This window comes from Semicossyphus pulcher, unplaced genomic scaffold, assembly GCF_022749685.1.
Source record: "Semicossyphus pulcher isolate SPU_LCO1_2020_fin unplaced genomic scaffold, fSemPul1.0.p SCAF_16, whole genome shotgun sequence".
NCBI classification, from domain to species: Eukaryota; Metazoa; Chordata; class Actinopteri; order Labriformes; family Labridae; genus Semicossyphus; species Semicossyphus pulcher.
In genome coordinates this window covers 17,087,803-17,103,962 of record NW_027211670.1, presented here as the reverse complement: position 1 = coordinate 17,103,962, position 16,160 = coordinate 17,087,803, and the positions used below count along the sequence as shown (strand labels likewise).

Genomic DNA, 16,160 nt, shown 5'->3' with positions numbered 1-16,160 from the left:
ACATTACTCGACAAATGACTGCACATATGAAACTCTACTTCTGTCATGTTTTAGTTCCTTTGCAGTTAGGACAGAGACCAAACTGACTTGACACCACTACAGCTAGGTGAAAAAGTTTGTGTTTTTGAAATTTGCCTGAGCTAACCGTTTAGTCTCGAGGCTGTTAGCTTTTGTTTGGGCAAAAAAGAGGCAGATTCAGGGCGTTTAATCAGCACAGTCTATCTCTCCTCCTCCTGTCTGTATGTGCGGTGAAAGGTGGGGAGGGGGGAAGCATTACCATTGGAAGGAGCATTGAACAACTGTCAGGGATGCGGGTCCTGTCATTTGTCATGCCTCCCCCGGGCTTTATGACACAGAGTGAAGCTGGAAGCTGCGGGCCCGGCTCCTGAGCCACCCATCTCGTCCCAGCAGATGCGTTTACCGCCCTTCGCCATGGCTGACCATCCGGCTGCGCAGCTGAGCACCAGAATATCAATACGGCTCAGACTCAGCCGAGGCCCCTGGGACTCTCTACAAGGCAAACAGGATCGGCTCTTCTCCTTATGGAAGACAGAGACCCCCTAGCCGCCAGGGAGACACAATGTAAACAGAGCAAGAAGATGCTCTGTAGCACCAAACGGCAGTTTGATTCACTCCAGAAGAGTCGTCGTCATTTTGAAGAGCTACAGCTAAGACAGTTAGCAGATTTTGGCTCGACTCTGGGAGGGAGGCAGATGAGTCTATTGAAGGGCCGTCTGTGGGAGGAGAGGAGAGGAAAACAGTAATCCTTTTGTGTTTGTCATCCACACTGTCCTGAGAGATGTTAGGATGAAGAGGAGGAGACTAGAGATGTTCCAATTCTGTTTTTACCTTCCCAATAATGATCGAACACCTAAACTTGCGTATTCTGCCCTCACTTTAACGTTTGTGTGTAGTTTGACAGAAAGACAAACAGTTGTCCAAATGAGAGACGAAGACTCGTTGGCTGTTTATTTTGCCTCTCAAAAGAAGCTGAAATACAAAACAGAAAAGCACAAACATATTTGAAATTACAACCACATTAAATCAAATGTACAGTTAAGCATTGTGACGAAATTATATTTTAGCTAGCTAGCATAACTGCTACAACCATGTGGCAATATAGGGGTAAATCCGTTAGCTCACACATTTACACATATATTGGAATTTGCCATTAACGCGCTAACACAAATTAGCATTGAGGTCACCATCTATTTTAGCAACAAACAAACCAATTATAATTGACATGATTAACACAAACGACATGTATGATTATAGTCACAGGCATTTATTTCCTTAGCTCTTTGGAAATTAACTTAAAACTGTTGATTTCAGATCGCTGGTTCAGTCTGCTGCTTTGCTGCTTTGATATCGGCATTATCGGTGTCATAGCGCAGATATTTAATTTTTCTGCTGATATTTTTCGCTGATAAATCAACACTTAAATTCTGCCTAAAAGCTTGATGATTCCCTAAAAAAACTTGACGTAATGCTACGACATTAACTCGGCGCAAGTTTCCGCATGCACTGCCTGCACCACGCCTCTTCCGTCAAGCATAAAGACGGGTGCAAGATGTCTGTGGTATCGCAGTTTTTGGATACTACAATAAGAGTAGGCATGATATCAATTCCACTACAGCGGAGACTTGATGTTCTTTGCAATTAGGTGGAAATAAACGTGCCATATATCGGTATCAAAATCGGCCAAAAGGGTTGGAAAATATCGGCATATCGGATATCAGCAAAAATCCAATATCTTGCATCCCTACTCCAGACTAACCAGCTACAGGAACTAAAGTTAAACGAAACTCACTAGGAGGCACAGGGGGGATAATACGTTTTGGTATCGGTACAGTGCATTGATTGGCATTATCGGGAATACCTGATGCCGCATTTTGGGCAGTATGGAAGGCCAATATCAAAACCAGTATCGGTGGAGACTGTGTGGAGTAACATGTCGGCTGTTCCTCCCTCTGTCATATGAAACCTGAAGTTTATCCTCTGAGTCAATGACAGAGGCTGCTGCTCAGCAGAGGTGGTAATTTTGTGCAGCGATAAGCTCTTTATCTAATGGAGGGGTTGGATAATTCCTCTCTAAGTGGCAGCGCCGGTCCTCCCCTCCCTCCTTTCTTCTTCTTCTCTCATATATGTATAATCATTTCTCAGCTTGTTGTTTTTGTCCCGCGGCTGTTGATGTCAGCCCCGGCGTGAAGTGAGGATACCGTCCCTTTTAACGAGACGGCCTCGCGGTGGCACAGTAAGGGGATAAATTGCGCAGACATGTTTATCAACATACTAGAAGTGCAAGTTACCCCTTGTTGGAGGAGAATAATGGGACCTAATTGAGCTGTAACATGCTGGCTGGTGGCCAGGCCCTTGAATTGAAAACTCACTCCATCAGAAGGGGGTCGGAGGAGAGGGAGGGTGGCGCTAAAAACACTACAGGAGGTTCGAACATGGATGTGAAACTCTAAAGTTAACCTATTAGCGGCTCTTTAAAAGGGTTGTATTTGATTAAAACTAAGCTACAAATCTGCGCATCTACCTGCGGGTGTGATGTTTAGAGGAACCTGAGAGGCCTTTTCCACCAACCAAAGCGCAGCAAAGTCGGATCAATCCTCTGGAGGAGCGGCACAGCCTGTCTCCTGGCACCTGCCTTGCCAAGAACAGGAGGAGGGGGCGAAAAAAAAAAAAAAAAGAAAGAGAGGGAGGCATGAGCGGGTTGGAAGGAGGAAAAAACCCAGCTGCCTCTGCGCCCGAGCCCCGTGCTGCTTTTAAAGGAGCGGGAGGAAGAGGAGGGGAGGAGGGGAGGAGGGAGGGAGAGACTGCTGGCACCATCTGTACATGTCTTTTGTATTCCAGCCCTCATCTTTACACAGAGCGAGGCTGGTGTGCTCAGTGTTCAAATGAAAGGAGAGGAGAGGAGGTGCCAGGCTCTGAGAGGAGGAGAAGGTGTTTGTGCGTCGATGCTGAATATCTTTTTCGGTGTGTCCTATTTATTTAACCTCAGGTTGAGTGTGTTAATGTAAGCTAAAGTGGCATCCTTCCTCACTTGCGTGTCTGTTTGCGAGCAGTCATGTGTGGACAAATCTCTGGGTTGCCATGTTTGCGATGGGACTCAGAAGCTTTTGTTTGTTCCTCCCTCCCATCAGCCCCATTAGCCTGATGTCTCCTCTCTCACTGACTCACTCAACCTTATTCTCTCTCTCTCTTTCTCACTCTGTCTCCCTCGACCCGTCCTTGCATGTGGCAGCAGGGTGGATCTGCCTGCTCTGTCTGCTGTCATATTGACGTGGCTTTTTTTTGCGCGAGAAAAACCGCAGCTGAAATCACCAAGCACTCTGTTTCACCCCCCCCCTCCCTCCTTCCGCCCTCCTCGCTCCTCCGTCAGCCCTAGAAGTGCTGTGAATCATAAGAGGAGGTGGCTGCCCTGCTCTTTGATTGAATCCACATTCCCTTTCTCCTCTGACGCCGCAGAGAGAGGGAGAGAGGCGAGAGGGAGAGAAAAAGGAAAAGTGAGTCTTTTGTAGTTGGCACAGTACAAAAACATGCACTGCGGATGAAAAGCATATGATTCGATCAAACGCGCTCTGTGGTAGCTACCTAACCAGGCGGTAGGTAGGTAGGAAGGTGGAGATAAGGGAAGGGCTGGAGTCTTATCTGCAGGCCCAGAGTGAACCCTAGTGGCGGAGAGGTGCAGTGACAGGCTGGGGACGCTCTTAAAATGCAGCATAAAGGTGCCTCTTTTGTGTTTTGGTACAGTGTGAGAAATACTTAAGAAGGCCGCTGAAACCAAATGTGTGGTTGCTCTTAGAAATAAAGTCAGACAGTTTCTATTTATCTCTCTAGTAGAGCTTGTTGGAAGAGGAGCTGCTTCTAACAATGAAAGTATGTGCATTTAAACCCACTTATAATGCAGCATGCGCTGTGGGCGTTTGGTGCTGTATTCAACATGTTAGAGCAGCCTGGCTTAACCCTTAAAAGACACATTTTTCGTTGCAAACAATTTACATGAGCAATGAGCAGAAAGAAAGAAACCCTAACAGACAGACGCACCTTTACATGGTGCATTCAAGTGGATCCCACAAGCAGGTTTAAAAGACGGTCGCACGTTTTACAATAAGAAATATTACAAGTGAAAAAGACAATTAAAAGAAGAAGAAGACGTACGTTATTAATCCCCGAGGGGAAATTCAGTGTTCTCACTTTATTATTACAAACATGCGACACACACATAACCCTGAAATACACACATGCACAAACAGGACTCGACAGTCCCTACAGTCTGAGCTAACGTCTACCCGCAAGTTGTAGATATTATCAATCTACTGAGAAAGAAATTCACCGGTATACACGGAAAAATACCACACAGAATTCTGCTGGGAAAAAAAGACCCTTACAGACGTAACCAATGACGACTGGGCTGATAACATAGAGAAGAATCAGTTGGTAAAAGTGGTGCAAAAATGTAAAAGCAGATGCTTTTATTCGTCTTCTTTGCCGCCACTTTCAACATCAAGGTCTCAATTTACTTTTTGCATTCACTACTTCTCCTATAAATTCCAGCCCGTATAATTTTCCAGTAAATAAAAGGGGATGTATTTGCCAAACGTTGAAAGGTGATGACCACAACAAAAACTGCTTGCAGCTGATGTGCATGTTGTTGCTAGCATAAATAAAAGAAGCACCTTTAACCTCCGCAGTCCTTTCACTCCTCTGAATATGTGAAAAGCTCACAAAAAAAAGTCCATTAACATAATCCAGTCCATAAGCTGAATAAAAGTTCTTATTCGTCCAGAGGAATAAAATTGAAATGACCTTTAAACAGTATTAAATAAATAATAATTTAAAGACACAACTGCTCTTACTTTACTCCACAAATAACTACAAAAAAGGTTTCTACATTTTTAAAATACCTCTGGGTACATTTCTTATTTTTATCGGACCATAAATATTTGCATATTACAATATATTATTTGCACTAAAACTTTTTTTTTGCATAATTTCTTCAAGTCATTGCTTTTCAATTTATTGTCCAAATCTGCTCCGAAGCTTCTGTTGTTGTTTCGTCCGCCCTCCTCCTCTCACATAATTAGCTTTTGCAGGTTTTTGCTGCGCTTGCAGGACAGAGCTGTTAACCTCTGCAGTTATTTCTCACAGGAGTCCCACAGCACTCACACGCTCTTCCTCCTCTCTCTCTCTCTCTCTCTTTCTCTCTTTCTGCAGCTCTCCTGTCCTCGTGGTGTGAGGAGCTGGGACGCCTCCTCCTCCTCCGTCACCAGAAGAACAGGCAGAACGAGCCTCCAGGAAAAGTGCCCATGCAGCCCCCCATGAGCTCCATGAAGCCCGGCCTCTCGCACGGGTCAGTGTCTGCACGGCTGTGCTTTTTGGCTTGTGTGCGAGGGTGTATTTGTGGTGTGTGACGTGTGTTTGTGTGTGAACAGACCGACGGGCCCTTGGGGAAAGCCCTTCCTCTCCACACGAAGCCCAGTGTTCCTTATGGATGAGTGGCCAGACAAACTGCCAGACTAACTGCTTGTAGCCCAGTCAATAGGAACAAACAGCACCTCACAACTTCTAGTACATGTAGTTAATAATTACAACACAGTGGGTGTGCATTTCAAGGGGAAGAACAGGCTTTTATTTTGAAATCTGAACAATAAAAACCTTATCTTGGGCAAGTTTATAGCACATTTTTGTTTGCTGACATGACGTGTTTTCTCCGTCCTCTGTAGAGATGGGTCTTTTCCCTACGACTCCGTTCCCTGGCAACAAAACACCAATCAGCCTCCTGGTTCGTTGTCCGTGGTGACGACGGTCTGGGGGGTCACCAACACATCGCAAAGCCAGGTGAGATCCCGTACCTGTCAAGAGTAGTGTTGGATTATGCTAGATTCATGTCCTCAAATTGAATTATCCAACATTTACACATCTTTATTTCTCTGTTTGACTTGGTCCAACAGGTGTTGGGGAATGTGATGGCCAACAGCAACAATCCCATGAACCCTGGCGGCAACCCGATGGGCTCGGGTATGTCGGGTAACAATCCCGGGATGAACTCCCCTCAGTTCTCTGGTCCTCAGCAGCAGTTCCCCAACAAAGGCAACTCCAACCAGGGCTACATGCAGCAGGGCATGTACGGACGACCCAACTACCCTGGAGGAGGAGGCTTTGGTGGCAAGTGAGTGGACAGTTGTCTGTGAAGGTTCTGTCATCCAGGTCGTGTAATTCTAAGATTAATCCAGAAGGCAACTGGACTTGAAGTTCTTGAAGGTGTTTCACCTCTCATCTGAAAGGCTTCTTAATTTCTAAACTGATTTCACTCATGCCTTTCGGATGAGAGGTGAAACGTCTTCGAGAACTTAAAGTCCAGTTGCCTTTTGGATTAAGCTTAGAAAGAAGTAGACAGTTGATAAGAAATTGTTGTTAGAATGATAAAAAAACCTCCAAATGAAAAATCACTCCAGTATGATGGGCCAAGGTAAATCCTCATCTGGTCCCTTTCTTGCAGTTACCCTGGAGGGCCCAACGCTGGTCCCGGAGGAATGGGCATCCCTCCTCACTCCCGTCCTCCCTCAGACTTCACCCAGCCTGCTGCTGCCGCAGCAGCCGCCGCAGTAGCTGCTGCTGCCGCCACTGCAACCGCCACTGCCACAGCGACCGTAGCTGCCCTGCAGGAAACCCAGAACAAGGACATGAACCAATACGGACCGGTACGTATAAGACAACCGATAGCGTCTGAGTGTTAACATCTGGGTTTACAGAGGAAGCGGTTGCATTTGTATGCAGATCACGCAGCACTTTGGAGGCAGTTTTATATCACTAAATTGTTTTTTCAATACTTGAAATAGCAATGGAACAGGGAGCTGCAAGAGGTGGATTAAGGCTTATTGTTAAACAAGGCTAAATCGATGTTAAGTGTGAATAATTAGGTGAAGGAGTAATTGAGCCAAATAGCACATTTAGTTTAATCAAAAGTTGAACAACAGACATTTTTTAGAGGTTAGAACATTTCTGCCCTTTGTAAAATAGAAGATTTTGCCTTTTATGATTTCTAATAGAATTATTTCATTTGCTAAACTCATCACATTAACTCAAACGCACACATTTTGTCTTCCAGATGAGTTCCTCTTTCCAGATGGGACCAAACCAGGCGTACAACAGCCAGTTCATGAACCAGCCGGGACCCCGCGGCCCTCCATCCCTCCCCGGGAACATGGGCACAGGCATGAATGCGTCCAACATGAGTGGGCCCCCCATGGGAATGAACCAGCCCAGAGGCCAAGGCATGGGACCTTTCGGAGCACACGGCCAAAGGATGCCCCAGCAAGGCTATGCAGGACCCCGGCCTCAGGGCATGGGTATGCAGGGCATGAAAAGACCGTACCCTGGGGAGGTGAGTGGCTGTATATTCAAAGCTTTAGACTTTGAGTTTCGTTTTTTGCTTTCTGTTTGCTGAATGTAAGTAATCATGTCCACAGCCAAACTATGGTGGGCAGCAGTATGGACCAAACAACCAGTTCCCCACCCAGCAGGGGCAGTACCCCACTCCAAACCCCTCCAGGCCGCTGCCATCCCCGAACTACCCCGGCCAGAGGATGCCAGGACAGCAGCTGCAGGGCCAATACCCTCCACCCAGTGGTGCCATGGGACAGTTCTATAAGGTAATTCTGCTATGTCCTAAAAACTGTATCATGCTGTCAGGAATTTTTTTGTAGACATAAAAGAACTCAAACTAACTTTGGATTTGTTTTATCAAATTACAGCAAGAGCCACCTTTTAACGGCCAAACAAATAACTTCTCTGGGAGCGGGTATCAGTACAGCCAGGGCAATATGAATGGGGTAAGTCCAATTTGTCCAATCATATTCTTGATTTGGCTGTTTATAGTGCTTTCATATTGGATTTACTAATCGATTGTTTCCAATATAGCCGCCCAGACCGGTGGGCAACTACCCTCACTCCCCAGTGCCAGGCAACCCCACCCCTCCAATGACCCCAGGAAGTAACATCCCTCCATACCTGTCGCCAAACCAGGACGTGAAGCCACCCTTTCCTCCTGACATCAAACCAAATATAACCGCTCTCCCTCCACCTCCAGGTCAGTAACTGGAAGAAACCTCAACAGTTAAATATTGCTTTAAAAAATTATTCTGATCATTGATCTTCATCAACCATTTAGCCAACCACAACGAGGAGCTGCGGCTGACGTTCCCGGTGCGAGACGGCGTAGTCCTAGAGCCCTTCAGGTTAGAGCATAACCTGGCCGTCAGCAACCACGTCTTCCACTTACGGCCCTCTGTACACCAGACGCTCATGTGGAGGTAAGACGGGTTTTTGAATATATGAGAATTCTCCAGTAAAAGTCAACTTGTACGGCATTATGCAGACGACACCTGACTATACATCAGTTTAAAGCCCAGTTAACCCTACAGTTCGAACCTACTTTCAATTAATTTTATTTAAAGTCCGTCATTGTTCTTTTGTCTCTCCGGTCATTTGATTCATGGTCGACAGGGAAATTAAGCTTCACATAAGACTCCTGTAGTCAGGCACCAATGGGTATTCTTCAATTCCTCTTAACCTTTGGCAAGCAGATTGAAAAGGTTGTGCAGTCATACTTCCTGCAGCTAAAATTATAAAAGAACAAAGTTAACCACCACTATTGCCAGCTTACTTGGAGAAGGTCACTAATGCAGTCATTTTCTCTGATTTATGTTATTGTAATACCCTTTACTCCCCTCCTGAGAAGAAGTCACATCCAGATCTTTCCTGCATCACCAGATGGTGGTCTTTTTGTTTCAGTGTTAAAGGGCCAGTTCGACGATTTTCAACCTCAGTCCTATCGTGCTATCATGGGGAGTGCCATTATGGTAGGGAAAAAAATGCAGTTTCGCTCTGTGCCTTTTGAGGACACTATCTCCAATGGGCCCTGGAAAACCTACATAATAGGCGTCATCTGCATGGTGGAGGCCAGGGAGCTCGCAAAACTACACTTCCTCAATCTAGGATGCCCGCCTCCGATGTCGTGTCTCGTTCAAAATGGTCAGGTTTAAAATGTAGACTGCAAAACCAAAGATTTTTCAGACGATCCACCTGTATATTCTCGTCGTATTTCGGATTCTGTACCGCTCTGAGCCATTGTCTGCAGCGAAACAGTAGTATTTCCCTCAAGCGTCTCTCACTGGGCTGTTCCTTTCAGAGGGAGGGGTGCAATGCACGCTGGGTGTTGTAGGAATGTAGAATGGGCGAAACCACGAGCTGTTTGTGCACCTTTCTCCACAGCTATGGCGCCAATTTCAAATATTATCACTTCTATCAATTACAGAGAACACCAGCTTTCACTGACAGCAGCTTTTTCCAGGGGCGAATTTCTCCTTTAAATAAAAGTTTTTTCTTTTAAGTCTGACAAGATGTTACATGACACTAACCACTTTATATTTCTGCAGATCGGACCTGGAATTGCAGTTCAAGTGCTACCACCATGAAGACCGTCAGATGAACACCAACTGGCCGGCGTCGGTCCAAGTCAGCGTAAACGCCACGCCGCTCACCATCGAGCGGGGCGACAACAAGACCTCCCACAAACCCCTGCACTTGAAACACGTCTGCCAGCCGGGAAGAAACACAATACAGATCACAGTCACTGCCTGCTGCTGTGTGAGTAGACCAGTCCACAGAACTAAAGAAAAGCAGTTTATACATATCAAGACACAAAAAAATACATGTTGGTTATAAAAAATCTACTTGAAGATGGTTCTGAGGATGCGATAATGACAGCGTTGTTTCCTCCTGCAGTCGCACTTGTTTGTGCTGCAGCTGGTCCACAGGCCCTCAGTCCGCTCCGTGCTCCAGGGCTTACTAAAGAAGCGGCTTCTTCCTGCAGAACACTGCATCACCAAAGGTACAATAATAAAACAACAAAAGTCCCATTTTGCGCCGTGATTTCCTGACCTAGCTTACACACTTTCTTTCCCTCTGCATCACAGTTAAGAGAAACTTCAGCAGCGTAGCAGCGTCATCGGGCAACACGACGCTCAACGGGGAGGACGGCGTAGAGCAGACGGCCATTAAGGTGTCCCTGAAATGTCCGATCACCTTCCGGCGAATACAGCTTCCAGCGAGAGGGCACGACTGCAAACACGTACAGGTAAGCCCTGCAGGGATAAATACCTCACTGAAAGTCATAAATCTGATGCCTTAAGGGAAGAAGATAACATTTTTTTTTCTGCTCTTGCAGTGTTTCGATTTGGAATCATATTTACAACTGAACTGTGAGCGGGGAACATGGCGATGTCCTGTATGCAAGTACGTTTATACAACTTACATTTGAAACCTTCCCTGTCTGTAGTTTTAACTGTAATGTATGTTGTTGTCTCTCTCAGCATTTTAAGCCCTGTTTATCTCCTCTCCGCAGTAAAACAGCGTTGTTAGAGGGACTTGAAGTGGACCAGTACATGTGGGGAATCTTGAATGCCATTCAAAAGTACGCTCATCCAAAAGACAATGTTTTCAATCACACATTATTTCTCTTTATTTACTTGTATTTTAATGATTTGATTTCCTCATTGTTCCACCAGCTCGGAGTTTGAGGAGGTGACCATCGACCCGACATGTAGCTGGCGGCCGGTGGCGATCAAATCTGAAATCCACATCAAGGAGGATCCAGATGGACCGCTGGCCAAGAGGTTTAAGACGATGAGTCCCAGCCAGATGATCATGCCCAATGTGATGGAGATGATAGCCCAGCTCGGCCCCGGACCCTCACCGTACCCGTTACTATCTCAGCAAGGGGGCAACAACAGCGAATACGGCAGCCAAGGTAGGACACGAACATGCAATCCTGAAGTAAACATAGCTGTAAGAAATGTGCTCGTATATTTAATGTATGTATTTTGTGCGCCAGGCAACAGTTACCAGGGGCACGGGAACTTTGACTTCCCTCACGGCACCCCCGGTGGTACGTCGATGAACGATTTCATGCACGGCCCCCAGCTGTCCCACCCACCTGACATGCCCAACAGCCTGATGACCCAAGACAAGCCCCTCTCCCACAACATGCCTGACTCAGTGAGTTCTCCCGCCGTTTAGATCATTGATGCCTCTCTTTGTTTTGTCTTTTTTACCAAATCCCATTCTAAAGCAATCATTATATTTGTTTTAATGTGTGTAATGATTTCTAGTATTTAACTTTATTGTAATCTTTAAACCACATAAGATCAGATTTCGTGGGTATACTGAGAAATCTGAGAGCAAAGACTTATTTTTCAGCTTACTTTTCCTTTCAATGACTGAAAAGGGAAATAAATTAACACTTTAACATTTTAGAAAATTAACTTGTTCACATTCCTCTCAAAATTAAGATCAGAAGACTCCACTCTCTCATATCGGTTAGAAAAACAGGTAGCTGGGGCAAGCAACTGGTTAGCTTAACAAAGACTGCTAGCTAGCCTGGTTCTATGAAACCAAAGGTAACTAAATCTGCCTACAAGTACCTCTACTGCAAACTATGTCATATCTTGTTTGTGTAACAAATTCAGTGTTTAGGGGGGAATACTTACCGGTCTATTTCTTGTCTTGGACCAGTAGCTTCCTGCCGTCTCCAATGGTTTCCTGACACTGCTTCAGAGAGCTAGGCTAGCTGTTTAGCTAGGCTAACTGGCAGCTTGCTCCAGCTTAACTTTTTACCATAATGTCGTTAGAGTTGTCTTAATGTTCTCAGCTTTTTCTTGGCAAGAAATTAAAGAAGTAAAGCAACAAAAAAAAGTTCATTATACTAAGCTAACGCTAAGGAGTCTGTTTTGAATTCAATCACAAAAAAAGGAAAAATATAGAAGTAAATTTCTGTTTTCACTTTTTTCTGTCAGTTTTTAGATTTAATGATTCACTGATAAATCATAAAAATAACTGAAGGAATAATCTATCAATCAAAACAATATTCTGATATTCCCCCCTCTCTCTACAGATACCTCACTCTGCCGGAAACGACCAGTCGCACGGTCCGTTACAGCAGAGCTTACACGCATCTCCTCACCCTGGGAGCCAATCAGGGCAGCAGCTACACCACAGCGGGCCTCCTCAACCATCTCGACAAGCTCCGCCTCCTCAGCAACAGCAGCAACAACAACAACAACAGCAGCAGCAGCCCGGCCCCAACAACCATCCTCACAGCGACCTGGCCTTTAACCCCTCCAGCAGTTTGGACAGCCAAGCAGGGTCGGACATGCCGGAGCCATCTTTAGACGTGAGTGTCGACATAAATCAGAAATATTCACAGCCAGGTATTAATTGTTTACTTGAATGCCTGATGATTTTTTTTTTCCTCTTACAGCTTCTTCCAGAGCTCGCTAACCCGGACGAGCTGTTGTCGTACCTGGACCCACCGGACCTCCCCAGCAATAGCAACGACGACCTTCTATCGCTCTTCGAGAACAACTGATGCAAATCAGACACATAAACTTTTCTGACTGCTGCAGTTTGGTCGCTCAGTACTTGATAAACACAAAGATGCACTCCCTTTCTCTTCTTCCTCTTGTACAGTTTTCATTGGCCAGCGCAGATTGACTGAAAGAGGTAAAAACTCAAAGACACGACGGGGATGCGCCGAGGTCGTAGCCCCGCCCACTCACTCCCTCCGGGGCGATCCTTTTGAACTGTGCAGCTATACTCAGTTGATTTTTTTACACACAGGTGTACGTGTGCACATTAGGAACGTGTTGTAGCATTTTTTTATTCATGTTTGTTTTTCCTTTTGAGAGAAAAAGGAATTCACTGTATAAAAAAAACAGAAAATAACTGAAAAAAAAAACCTGCGCTATCTGGCCAGTGTGTGTTACGTCCATGTTGTTATTCCAATCTGAGAGGCCACAGCTTCCTGGTGTCACAGCTCCATTCCCCGACTGGTCTGGTTAGTCGCACTGTTTTCTGTCCACCACACGTCATTTAAAAGCACAAGAGATTCTGGCAATGCAAAAAAAAACTGAATTAAAGATGAATTACTGTCCTTGATAAAAGTTTTTTAAATTTTGGCAACATTTTAAAAAGATTTTTGGGAATGATTGGCTTCCAATTTTTCCACAATTTAATACAAACATATTTTTGTCAAAAAAAAACAACTCCCTAAAAGCCGACAGGCAGAACAGGGAACATTTTGGCCCCATTTAAAAAACATTTTTATTACAAACCTGCACTTCTACATATTGTAATCATCCTCCTGAACAGAGGAGCGACTTTAACGAAAGGTACAATATGAGCGATTGGAGTTCCTGTAACTATCCTGCTGCGTTCACTGCTTCCTGCTACGACTCCTTCCACGCCGTCTGCATCTCTCTCCCTGTTAAATGATGTGCTGTTCTACGTAGTCTACAAAGTGCATGTGTGCCAAGCCCTCGTCTAGTGCTGTTCCAAGTGGTTAAAAAAAAAAGATAGTGTGGTTTTTATCAGTTGCTGTTTCCATGGCTCTTTTTGTTTGTACGTTTTTTGATTTAGTATGATTTATTTAACACTAACATTGAAGGGATAATGCTGATGTCGGCGATACGTTTCTCATGTATTTGCCGGATATAATGTGTTATGTTTGTTTGTGTTTTTGTTGCTGCATAATTAAAATATCCGTGATTCTTTTGGGAAACTGCTCACCAAAGTCAGAGGGATGAGAATGGAGATGTTTGTGTTTGTTTGAGTGTGTGCGTGTGTGTGTGTGTGTGTGTTTGGAGGATGCATGGATTTCAAAGATATTAGGGGAGGACAAATACAGTTTATCCATCACTGCTGTTCAAAAAGAAGTGTTTTTTTTAGAGCAGTATTGGTGCAGACTTTTTGCCACGTTTGTTTTTTTTGAGAAGAGTGCTGTTCAGTATGCAAATGTATTATTTTTTAAGAAATGCTATTGTACTGTAAATATCATTGTGAATATTTTTGTATCATCTCGATAATGTTCGTTCGTTGATCATTAGTCGTCCGACCTAACCGCCACGTTACGCTCCCGAAATAACTCCCATCTAACCACTGACTTTGTTTGTAACCAGCTGGGAAGCCAGTCCAAACGTCTCATAAGCTATTTCCCCGCGGGTCGTCCGTGCTTTCTCGTCACCTTCCTCCCGCCGCACTCTGTCTTCGCACTCTGTCGTTTCCAGACAGGTGTTCGCATTTTTATAAGCCCACCCTCTTACCCACTTCCTGTTTCAGCTCAAGGTGATTGTGTAGCGTCATTTTTCAGTTCTCAAGCAATATTTTCTCTTGCGCTCGGATGTTTGGAAACGATCAATGTTGTCTAATTATGTTAACATTTTATCAGTGACGGTTTTAAAAGATGTGGTATCAGCTGGCTTTCAGTGTAACAAGTGAGCTATGTGAATATCATTGTTGCTAAATGTCAATACACGGTGGTATTTTAAAGATATATCACAAGCATATTTTAAAGAAATCCATGATATTGTTTATATTTTTGTTATAGAAAATGATGCTTTTTTAAAAGCACGAGACCATATACATTTTTATCCCCTTTTTGTTTTTTTGGTAAATTATTTTGTACTGTTTTTTTTCTTATTAATCTGTAAGGCTAGAAATCCAATTTCTTTCGACTGTAGCATTGTGCTGATTTTACCGCCCGGGTTTATTTTATATAAATGTACATTTAAGAAATATTATTTGTTCCAGTTCAGCTCACTGACATGTTGTTTCATATTTATGTCACAAAGAGACATCAAATCAAGTAACCCCTCTTCAAACGATACACTGCCACATTTAATTCCTGTCTTGAGTTGAATCAATCCGGTGTGAGTCTGTCATTTCGTATTCTGTTCTCACGTTAAAGCCAGAACATTTGGTGTAAAAGGCAGCACCCCAAATTTGTAGTTGCACAATCACAACAAAGGGCCATTTCTGTGGGGGAAGATGTTTTAAGAAAAGGAAAATAAAACTTTAAAAAAAAACACAGAGAGGAAGGGCACGTTCATCACTCTGGCCTGGAAAGGATGTCAAAGGCGAGGCTAGATCAAACGTCCCAAGGATGCCTGTATATATGTAAATGAATATAGAGACATGTGAACAGAAATGTATTCATTTTCCCTGGGAATGTGCATTGTTTCTTCAGAATAATAAAAAGCTTGCAACCCCTCACCTGGAAGTGGCTGAATATGGAGAATGAAACTTGTTAGTTAGCGTCTGTGGGTATCTCTCCGCATTTCGTCGTTCCCCCCCCTCTGTAATATACTTTCACCTCTTTCGTTAGGGGAACTGGGACAGCTATGTTTTACATGTAATATTTAGCTTAAGTGTTCTAGTCTGTCACCTGCATACTCCGAGGTGCTAAAGCTAAAAAAAAGGAAAAAAAAAAGGTTACAAAGAAAACGTTTGCAGGGTTGGAAGCGTGGAGGCGGGAGGGAGGGAGGGAGGGAGGGGGCGACGGGTCCAGAAGATTGTAACCGAATCCATAGTTTGTACAATTTTTGATATCATGAGCAGTTTGAAAAATGATACAATCTACGGTGATTCATGCAATGTGGCCATTGTCTCTATTGTGTACATTGTATGTACAATCATTTCATATTCTAAACTGGTCAGAAAATAAAGGAACTAATTGTGATTTTTAGTCTTGCAGAACTGTATGTAGTTAGATGATGTGACAACCTAATATTTATCTAATAAATATGTATTCAGATGATACCTGTATGTCGCTGTCATCTTGTCTTTTGTGCACTGACGTCGTAGCGACGAGAAAGAACCTCCCACAGGCTGTTTATCCAAGCAGAAGGTGTAAATCATGGGTTTCTAATTTTGATTATACTGCTTAAGGTCAGCTTGACATTATGCGGAAATGATTCGAGTCGACATTAATTAACACAACACAATGAGGGAGTTAAGGTTTGCAAACTGGCTCAGAGGAATGACATTGAGGAGTTGAGTGGTTATTATGCAACCTGTGAAGAAGGAAATGAAAGCAGAAATTAAAAAGATAAGAGGTGAGAAAATAAATTCCTCCTCTATGATTATAAAGCTAGGCAGATGGATGACACCTGCATGGGGATTGACGTCACCCACCCTAAATAACCTTGTTTTAACATTATTACATTAGAACAAACTTCTTTAATAACAATATAAATGCAAAAGGATTGACTTTCAATCTCAAATTCTCTTATAATATATTAATACGTATTAATAGA

At 44.0% G+C, this 16,160-nt stretch overlaps 1 protein-coding gene across 1 annotated transcript in view; it reads left to right on the top strand.

Moving 5' to 3' along the window:
- Window positions 1–15,117, top strand: part of LOC138593564 (zinc finger MIZ domain-containing protein 1-like) — a 132,538-nt gene extending 117,421 nt beyond the window's left edge. Inside the window, exons 6-23 of the mRNA XM_069664635.1 lie at window positions 5,224–5,359; window positions 5,733–5,847; window positions 5,961–6,178; window positions 6,509–6,710; window positions 7,118–7,393; window positions 7,479–7,661; window positions 7,764–7,841; window positions 7,930–8,098; window positions 8,180–8,321; window positions 9,447–9,657; window positions 9,796–9,901; window positions 9,987–10,147; window positions 10,238–10,305; window positions 10,415–10,483; window positions 10,578–10,819; window positions 10,904–11,067; window positions 11,963–12,241; window positions 12,329–15,117. Coding sequence (XP_069520736.1) covers window positions 5,224–5,359; window positions 5,733–5,847; window positions 5,961–6,178; window positions 6,509–6,710; window positions 7,118–7,393; window positions 7,479–7,661; window positions 7,764–7,841; window positions 7,930–8,098; window positions 8,180–8,321; window positions 9,447–9,657; window positions 9,796–9,901; window positions 9,987–10,147; window positions 10,238–10,305; window positions 10,415–10,483; window positions 10,578–10,819; window positions 10,904–11,067; window positions 11,963–12,241; window positions 12,329–12,436 — 2,927 coding nt within the window. The 3' untranslated portion in view covers window positions 12,437–15,117. The remainder of the gene's footprint in view (window positions 1–5,223; window positions 5,360–5,732; window positions 5,848–5,960; window positions 6,179–6,508; window positions 6,711–7,117; window positions 7,394–7,478; window positions 7,662–7,763; window positions 7,842–7,929; window positions 8,099–8,179; window positions 8,322–9,446; window positions 9,658–9,795; window positions 9,902–9,986; window positions 10,148–10,237; window positions 10,306–10,414; window positions 10,484–10,577; window positions 10,820–10,903; window positions 11,068–11,962; window positions 12,242–12,328) is intronic.
- Window positions 15,118–16,160: the final 1,043 nt, after the last annotated feature.